The following is an 8,081-nucleotide window of genomic DNA, read 5'->3' as shown; positions in this document are numbered from 1 at the left end:
CAACCATCCAACGACCAGCAAGGCAGCAAGGCAGCAGCAGCACGCGTGGTGGGTGAGTAGCAGTAACACCCAGTCACACCCACCACTCAGAAGGGATGCGGAAAATGGCCGGTGGTGGTCGTCGTGGCGGCGGCGGCGGCGGCGGCGGCTGGCTGGCTGTGCTGTGGTGGTGGTGGTGGTGGCTGGTGGTACCGCGCTTGGTGGGCGCGTGGCGGTGCGGGTCGTAGTCCGTGTTGCCCATGCCCGCCATGTACTTGCGACCGTCACCGCCGCCCTCGATGGCCTCCGCCGAGGGGAAGGCACCCGGCTGCCGCGAAAACGAGGCATCGCCGCCCTGCCCCAGCCCCGCCTGATGCCAGTGGTGGTAGGGCCGTGGTGCGTGCGTGCGTGTGTGCGTGTGTGCAGGTGTGCGTGTGTGCGTGTGTGCGTGTGGTGCGTGTGTGTGTGTGTGTGTGTGTGTGCGTGTGTGCGTGTGTGCGTGTGTGCGTGGCGGCAGTACATAGGATAATAACAGGAGGGGGTTGGGGTGAGGATGACCACATGGGGGGCGGTAGCGGAGGACCACGTGGCGGTGGGAGAGAGAAGCAGTACCGCCGCCGCCGCTGGAGGGGGAGGAGGAGGAGCCCTTGAAGGAGCTGAAGAGTTCGGAGATGCGCGCAGAGGCCGACGACGTGCTGCTGCTGCTGCTGCTGCTGTCGGATTCGGGGTGGTGGCCGCCGAAGCCGCCCATGGTGCGAGGGGCGCCGGGCGAGGCGAGAGCAGGGGCGCCCGCACCTTCGGTCCCCTCCATGCGCGGCCTCGCCTTGTCCTCCGTGTCGAATATGGCATTCATCAGCTCCTGCGCACACGCCATGCCATACACCAGGGTCGTCCCGGCCATGGCGCGGTGTAAGAACATGCAACGCACGCACGCACGCACGCATAAACGCACATATATACACGGATGCACGTTCGAGCAGCTGCCTGCTGGGCGGCGGCAGCGCTGCCGTAGGAGGGGCCGTAAAGGGGGGAGGGGTGTGTGTTACCTGGGCCTCGTCCCTGATCTGTCGGTAGAGCGCGTCGCCGTGGATGGGGTCCGGCGGCCCCCGGCACTCTACAAAAGGACCCGAAAGGGAGTGAGTGAGTGAGACTGCGTCTGCCAACCACGGCGCGTGCGCCTGATCGTGTGCTGGGCGGAGCACGAGACGATGAGGAGGAGCAGCAGCAGCAGCAGCAGCAGATTGTGACGATGACACCGATGACGACGACGACGACGACGGGGAAGAGGTAGGTACCGAGGCAGGCGCGGATGGGTCCGAGGCGGCGCTGGAGGTCGCGCTTGAAGGAGATCTCGCCCTTGAGGACGCAGTGCTTGGCCACGCGCAGGCATTTGAGCTTGACGGCGGGCGGCACGCTCTTGGTGAGCCGCGTGAGGAGTTGGTCCTCCACCACCTGGCAGTCCTTGAGCGACTTGAACGTGGCCTCTGCCACGGCACACGTTTTAAATAATATTTAAATTACTACGATAATTGCGAAACAAACAACGAAAAGGAAAAATAAAGAATAAGAGGGAGAGGGGGGGCGCACTGGCGAGGTCGTTGTACAAGTACCCGGGGGTGGGAGCATCGTCGTCAGCCGTGGCCTTGTCCACCAGCCTGGCACCGATGCAGTGCGAGTTAGCCCCGCACGTAATAATAAAAGGAGATGAAATGAAGTAATGACTGGGAGATTCATGAGAAGCCACGCCGGAAAGGGTACCCACGAGTGGAAGATGACGAGCTGAACATGGGTGGCAGGCTGTTGGGTGGTGCCAGCAGAAAAATCTTGTGAAATGCAAATTTTCGAAACAAAGTGGAAAACAACATAATTTCGAAAAAAAATTGCATTTCACAAGAATCCAAAGTTGGTTTCCTTTTTGTGGCCTCTTGACGTCTGTGCGGCAAACAACCACGACCACCGATCTGGTCCATCCCTCTGTGTGCACGCCTCTATAGATACGCACGCACGCACGCACACACACACGCACGCACACACACACACACACACCACACACACAAGACATGTCTGGCGAGGCCGATGGAGAAGCGTACTGGGGTAAGCCGGACGAAGCCGCTTCCGATGAAGGGGGCACCACCACCGCCGCGGTAGAGGTCGAGAAGAAGGAGGGGACCCTGGCCCACAACCCCCCCGAGAGACCCGACCAGTCGAAGGAAGAAAAATGTGAAGGAGAAGGTTCTGCCGGCCAGGAAGAAGAAGGGGAAGGGGAAGAAGGAGATGGCGGAGATGGTGGAGAAGGAGAGGACGAGGAGCAGGAAGAAGGCAGTGAGCAGGAGGAGGGAGAGGAGGACGGTGAGGAGAGCGAAGAGGAGGAGGAAGAGGAGGAAGAGGAGGAAGAGGAAGAGGAGGAAAGGAACGAGCTGGCCCAGAGGTGGGCCGCTGGCAAGGGAGGCCTCAAGGGAGCCGGCACCGGGGACACGGGGAAGGTCAAGGGGCCGGCTGGAGCTGTGGCAGAGAAGCACGCGCAGTCCTCCTCGAAGGGCTCGAGAAGCCCCCGCGGCAAGCCTCCAGCCGGAGCAGGCGCCGAGTTCGAGTTCCAAAGGCTGGCCAAGCTGCGCTCGGCCAATGCCGCGCCCGTCAAGCCACCACCGGCCACCATGACCAGCAAGAACGGCGCGGACAGCAGCAAGATGGTCAACTGGAAGGCAAATCTCAAGAAGACGAACAGGTACGAGCGCCCTCGACACTGGCTGTGGACGACTGAGTAAGTAGGTGGTCGTTGACTTGGGGTGTTTTCGCATGCCTCCCCCCCCTTCCCTCCAGTGGGGTCATCGTGAGTGGTGCAGGGCCAGCGGGGTTGTCGGAAAGCGGCGGCAGCAGCGTCACCCGCACCACCAACGCTGCTGGTGCGCAGCATCAGGATGAGGCCCAGATACCGGAGTGGAAGCGCAAGCTCCTGGCGGCCAAGAGGGGCGAGGCCGCATCTCCGGCGGCAAAGCCCTCGCCATCTCCCGCGGCAGCCACAGCGCAGAAAGCTGCCCCGCCGTCGTGGGTGAAACCAGCGCATTCGGCCGGCGCACCGTCCCCGGAGAGGGCCGGCCCTTCGACATCGGCTGCTTCATTTGCTGGCAGTGGTGGTAGTGGAGCCTCGGTAGCCTCATCTCCGCCCCCGTGGGTCAAACCACCGCAGCAGCCGGCAACAGGTAGCGCTTCGGCCTCCGCCAGTGGCGGCGGGGCACCCAAGGCTTCCACTCGCCTCCACCTTGCGTCGGGCAGCGTCCCGGGGCACCAATCGACGCTGTCCCTCCTGTCTCCGCGCGCCGACATGGTCCTGGTCTCTCCGCGCGGGCGAGCCACCGAAGGCTGCGACCCCGATCCCAAGTGGTCCGAGCTCGACAGGAAGAACGCCTCGCGGTACCCCACCATTCCACTCCAGCTCGCATTTGTTGTGTGACGTGTGACGTGTGATGTGTGATGTGTGTTGTGTGTTGTGTGTTGTGTGTTGCCCTGACGTGTCGGCACAGGTACGCCAAGGAGCTGGCGCACCTCAAGGGCAAGTTTGAGAAGGAGGAGCGCCTGCGGAAGAACGCCATCAAGAACCTCAACAGGGCGCACAACGTGCGTCTGTCTGGCCTGGAGAGGTCGTCAGGGCCTGGCCAATGTGGTCGTGGTGGTCGATGCTCACCCGTGGTGGTGATCTGCGCAGGCGCTGGCGGCGGCCATGAAGGAGTTCGAAGTGGCGCGTGAGGCGCTCCTGGGGCTGGAGGAGCAGCTCAGCGAGAAGCGCGCGGAGCAGACCCAACAGCGGATCATCGCCCTCGAGCACTACCTCTCGGTCGAGGTGCCCCCCCCCACACGCCCAGATCAGCCCCCCCCCCGATATGTGGGTACTAACCAGAGATATGCCCGGCGGCGGCGGCGGCGGTGGGGCGCTCAGGCGGCGGGCCTGCAGGAGGCCGATGGTGAGGAACGCCGTAGCGCGCGACCGCGCAGTGGAAGCCGCGAGCGCAAGTGCGTACTCCCAATTGCCCCCTCTCTCCTCCCCCACATCTTGCTTTGATTGATGGGACGTCCACCATCTGCCCCCATTGCCGCCTCGCCTGCAGGGACGAGGAGGTGAAGAAGGAAAGGCGGGACAAGGAGGAGAGGGACGACCGCAAGCCACGCGGCCCCTCGTCCGGCAAGCAGCAGCAGCAGCAGCAGCAGGAGAAGAATAAGGACAAACCGTTGGGCGGCGGCGGCGGCGGCAAGTCGAGCAGGGAAAAGGCCGCCACCCTCAGGTCTCCGCGGAGCAAGGCCGCAGAGAAGAAGCCCTGATGAGCCGGCAAGCGCGCGCCGGGCGAGGAGCGGGTGGTGGCGGTGGCGGCGGCCTGTGCTGTGCTGTGCAAGCAACGCACGCGCGCGCGTGTGCGCTGTTTCCTTTATTTGTGGCCGTGGGGAGTACGAACGGCGCATGAGAACGAGAAAAGCGAAGAGAGGAGAAGAGAGAGTGTGTGTGTGGTGGAGTGTGTGCTTGTTTCAGTTGTCGTCCTTGAAGAAGCGGTTTTCGCCGACGGCGTAGCGGGCGGTGGTCGGGATGTGCTTGTCGGCGCTGGTGAGGAGGCGGCGCTCGTCCCAGGTGGGGGTGCGGAGGGTGCCGTCGGGCTCGGAGATGTACATGATGCGCGTGGCGTCGTTGTAGCGACGTCGGCGGCCCCAAGGCGGGCGGCGAGAGTCGCGCTCCATGAAGATGGTGCCCTTGAAGCTGCGGGGCTCTGTGGGCGTCGGCCGGCGCAGGACGTGGGGCTTGGCCTCGGGCACTTGGGAGCCGTCGGCGGCCTTGGGAGGCTGGGGCGGGAGCTCCTTGAGGGGCGCGCCACGCGGCGCACGAGCGAGACGGACGGCGCGGGCGTGGTCGAGAAGGCGCGCGTCGTTGTCGATGGCATCCTCCTCGAGCGGGAGGCCACTGCCGGGTCGTCCGCCGGCGCGCTCCTCGTCGAGCACGCGCTTGTCGGCGAGACGCCCCACGACGCCGAACTCCTGCTCGAGCAGCTCCACGACGCCTCCGTTGAGCACTTCGCCGTTGCGCACAGCCACGTCGCGCATGCCCATGAACGTGAGGATGGCCTGCACGCGGTCCTTGCGGAGGCCGAAGTAGAGGCTCAGATTCTCGAGATCCCATCGCTTGGGGTCCTCCTTGTGGAGGCGATAGAGCTCTTCCTTGGTCTCCTCGGCCAGCATCGGCCGCGGGGCGTGCTGCCCCCTGTAGTCCCAGATGAGGGCCTTGGCGAGGAAATCCAATTCTGCATTCTCCGCCGCGTAGCGCGCCTCTTTGCTTCTCCTCTTCTTGTCGGCCTGGCTTTCGTTGCTGTTGGACACATACTCCTCTCCTTCGACATCTTCCGCATTAATTTCCACACCATCTTTATCGTCTTCCAAATCTTCCGGTGCCGCAGAGCAGGGGGTTGTGCGGAAAGAGCGCGTCAGCGCTGGTCCAGTCAGCACCAGCTGCCTCCTGCCGCACGACGAAGCGGCAGAAGCAGCGAACAGGCTGCCGGTACTGCCCGAGGAACCTCCAAATCTCTGCACCACGAGTCCCCGCCTCATCTCTCTTGTCGCGCTCTCGAATAACAACAAGAAAAGAAACCAACAAGGAAGGAAAATAAGAACGAAACCTGAAAGAAAAAGAAATTAGGAGGCTGGTCCGCAACCAGACAGACATCAGAACTGCGGGACTCCTGGTCATCTCGCCATGGGAGCGCAACAATCGCAGACGTTTGGCTACGAGGTGGGACCACAAACGGGAGGAGGCTTCAGCGATGCCCCCGTTTGGTCCCTCCACGAGGGCACGCGCAAGGCACGTACCAACAGGATCCCTCCCTTTTTTTGTCTCATCCCCGTAGTTTGGAATCAGCCAAAGGGGGATGGCTGCAGATGGGGGCAACCCAGCTCACGCCGTTATCATTTGTGGTTGGGGGGGGGACGAGGACAGGCGGACGGCATGAAGGTGTCCGTGTTCGTGTTTGATGTGCAGAAGCAGCCCGCGCTGGCCGACGTGGCACGCAACACACTGAAGCGGCTCAAGACGTTGCGCCACCCCAGCCTTGTGACCTACCTCGACGGGCTGGAGCTGCCCACCACCTTCTACATGGTCACCGAGCGCGTGACGCCCCTGCGCGATGCCCTCCCGGACATCAAGACCAACGAACACCACCTCTCGTGGGGCCTCTGCCAAGTGCTGGTGCGTCCTTCGCGCCCCCGCCCCCCAATGTCAACTTTCACGGCTTTGCGTGCCGTGCCGTGCAGCTCGCTTCGATCGTTCAACCGGGGGCGCTGCCGTGGGTGGCACGCGTGTGTGCTGGCCGTGGATGTCGATCGCTGGCTCTGACTGGTGGTGGTGGTGGTGGTGGTGGCGTGGCGCGGAGCAGAAAGGTCTGCAGTTTCTGAATGGAGACTGCCAGCTGGTGCACGGCAACGTCACCCTGTCGTCCATCTTCGTGAGCAAGGCCGGCGACTGGAAGCTGGGCGGCCTCGAGTTCGTCTCCTCGCCCTCCGAGTCCGCTCCCGCGCTCAAGGTACCCCGCCACCGCCGCCACGCCTTTTCATTTTTATCGCCGCAGTCCGGTAGCGGAGCTGGAGTGTGGCTCACGCGTCGCGTGCTGACGCCGTGCCTTGTTCGGCCGTCCAACAGCAACAGCTGGAGCTGGTCGACAGCAGGTATCACTCGCCCGAGGTGAAGCGTGATGCGGCGGCGGCCCTGCAGAAGATGGCGCCCCATGCGATCGACATGTACATGTACGGCTGCCTCCTCTACGAGGTGTTCAACGGACCCCTCAAGAGCCAGGAGGACCTCGTCAAGCCCCGCAACATGCCCCAGGCACCACTCCCACGACCACACAATCACGACACACACGACACACACGACACACACGACACACACAGTCACACACACACACGACACACACGACACACACACACCTGTGTATACACACACACAACGAGAGAGAGAGAGAGAGAGAGAAATAGCCAATGCTTGCTCTCGCTCTCGCTCTGGTGGTCGAGACAAGCGCCGTCATCTCACCGCCAACGTTGCGTTCGCCGCATAGTCGCTCGCGCCGCAGTACCGCAGCCTGGTGTCGACGCCCAAAGGTAGGCCGGAGCCGGCCCAGCTGGTGGCCACGTGTAAATACTTCTCCAATCCGCTCGTCGACGCCCTTCAGTTCCTCGAGAACATCGCCCTCAAGGACTCCCACGAAAAGGACACCTTCTTCGGGTACCCACCGCCACCGCCACCGCTCCATTCTCGCGGCACGACGCAATTGAGGAACTGCGGCGACAGCGCCGGGCGGGAGCCGGAGACGAGCTGGCCACTAATCCGCGCCTGTCGCCCTCCCCTCCCCCCTCCCTCTCCGTCCACTGCAGCAAACTCGGGAATCAGATCGACCACTTCCCCAAGCAACTCTGCACGCAGAAGATCCTTCCCAGCCTCGTCACCGCCCTCGACTACGGCTATGGTACCCCACCCCCACCCCCACCCCCACCCGCCGCCGCCTGCTCCCCCTTTTCGTTCGTTGGAGGTCTTTGGTATATATACCAACTCTCTCTCTCCCTCCCCCACTCGCCCCTGCAGCCAACTCGCGAGCGCTGGGTCCGCTTCTCAAGATCGGCTCCCAACTGCCGCCCGACGACTATGCCGCCCGCATCACCCCCAGGTGCCCCCCTCCTCCTCCTCACATTGTCTCCGCTGCTGGCTGGCTGGCTGGCTTGCTTGCTTGCTTGCTTGCGGAGCTGCAGGCCAAGAACGACGTCGTTCGGTGGGGGGGGGCGACCATGGGTTGTTTCCTCACCTCGGTGAGGTGTGGGGTGGGGTGTGGTACCATGGTGCTGCAGCGTGGTGAAGTGGTTTGGCTCCACGGACCGGGAGATGCGCACCAACCTGCTGAGCAACATCGAGAGCTTCGCCGAGCACCTCACGCCCTCGCTCATCAACGACAAGATCTACACCAACCTCGCCCTGGGCTTCTCCGACCTCTCGCCCAAGCTGCGCGAGCTCACCATCCGCTCCATCGTCGTTCTCGCCCCCAAGGTAGCTCGCCCGCTCCCGCCCACGCCCGAGGACACCCCCC

At 63.5% G+C, this 8,081-nt stretch overlaps 3 protein-coding genes and 1 pseudogene across 3 annotated transcripts in view; 2 read left to right on the top strand and 2 right to left on the bottom strand.

Annotated features, from left to right (window-relative positions):
* ACA1_142560 (Ehepsin, putative) overlaps positions 1-1,766 on the bottom strand; it is a gene marked incomplete at both ends in the record, with an annotated part of 3,674 nt that extends 1,908 nt beyond the window's left edge. Inside the window, 6 exons of the mRNA XM_004349591.1 lie at positions 193-349; positions 563-838; positions 1,026-1,093; positions 1,275-1,463; positions 1,567-1,634; positions 1,738-1,766. Coding sequence (XP_004349641.1) covers positions 193-349; positions 563-838; positions 1,026-1,093; positions 1,275-1,463; positions 1,567-1,634; positions 1,738-1,766 — 787 coding nt within the window. The remainder of the gene's footprint in view (positions 1-192; positions 350-562; positions 839-1,025; positions 1,094-1,274; positions 1,464-1,566; positions 1,635-1,737) is intronic.
* A 1,535-nt stretch (positions 1,767-3,301) lies between these two features.
* Positions 3,302-4,293, top strand: ACA1_142550 (uncharacterized protein; the record flags this gene model as incomplete). Its single annotated transcript, XM_004349590.1, has 5 exons — positions 3,302-3,390; positions 3,501-3,594; positions 3,683-3,817; positions 3,914-3,987; positions 4,083-4,293. 5 exons carry the CDS (start codon positions 3,302-3,304, stop codon positions 4,291-4,293), a joined length of 603 nt encoding a protein of 200 aa, XP_004349640.1.
* Positions 4,294-4,494: 201 nt separating this feature from the next.
* On the bottom strand, positions 4,495-5,562 carry ACA1_142540 (annotated as a pseudogene).
* A 394-nt stretch (positions 5,563-5,956) lies between these two features.
* Positions 5,957-8,081, top strand: part of ACA1_142430 (HEAT repeat domain containing protein) — a gene marked incomplete at both ends in the record, with an annotated part of 4,481 nt that continues 2,356 nt past the window's right edge. Inside the window, 8 exons of the mRNA XM_004349589.1 lie at positions 5,957-6,196; positions 6,384-6,530; positions 6,647-6,808; positions 7,018-7,048; positions 7,105-7,228; positions 7,378-7,469; positions 7,586-7,667; positions 7,846-8,041. Coding sequence (XP_004349639.1) covers positions 5,957-6,196; positions 6,384-6,530; positions 6,647-6,808; positions 7,018-7,048; positions 7,105-7,228; positions 7,378-7,469; positions 7,586-7,667; positions 7,846-8,041 — 1,074 coding nt within the window. The remainder of the gene's footprint in view (positions 6,197-6,383; positions 6,531-6,646; positions 6,809-7,017; positions 7,049-7,104; positions 7,229-7,377; positions 7,470-7,585; positions 7,668-7,845; positions 8,042-8,081) is intronic.

Source organism: Acanthamoeba castellanii, assembly GCF_000313135.1.
Source record: "Acanthamoeba castellanii str. Neff unplaced genomic scaffold scf7180000084708, whole genome shotgun sequence".
NCBI lineage: Eukaryota > Discosea > Longamoebia > Acanthamoebidae > Acanthamoeba > Acanthamoeba castellanii.
This window is presented reverse-complemented; position numbering and strand designations above follow the sequence as displayed.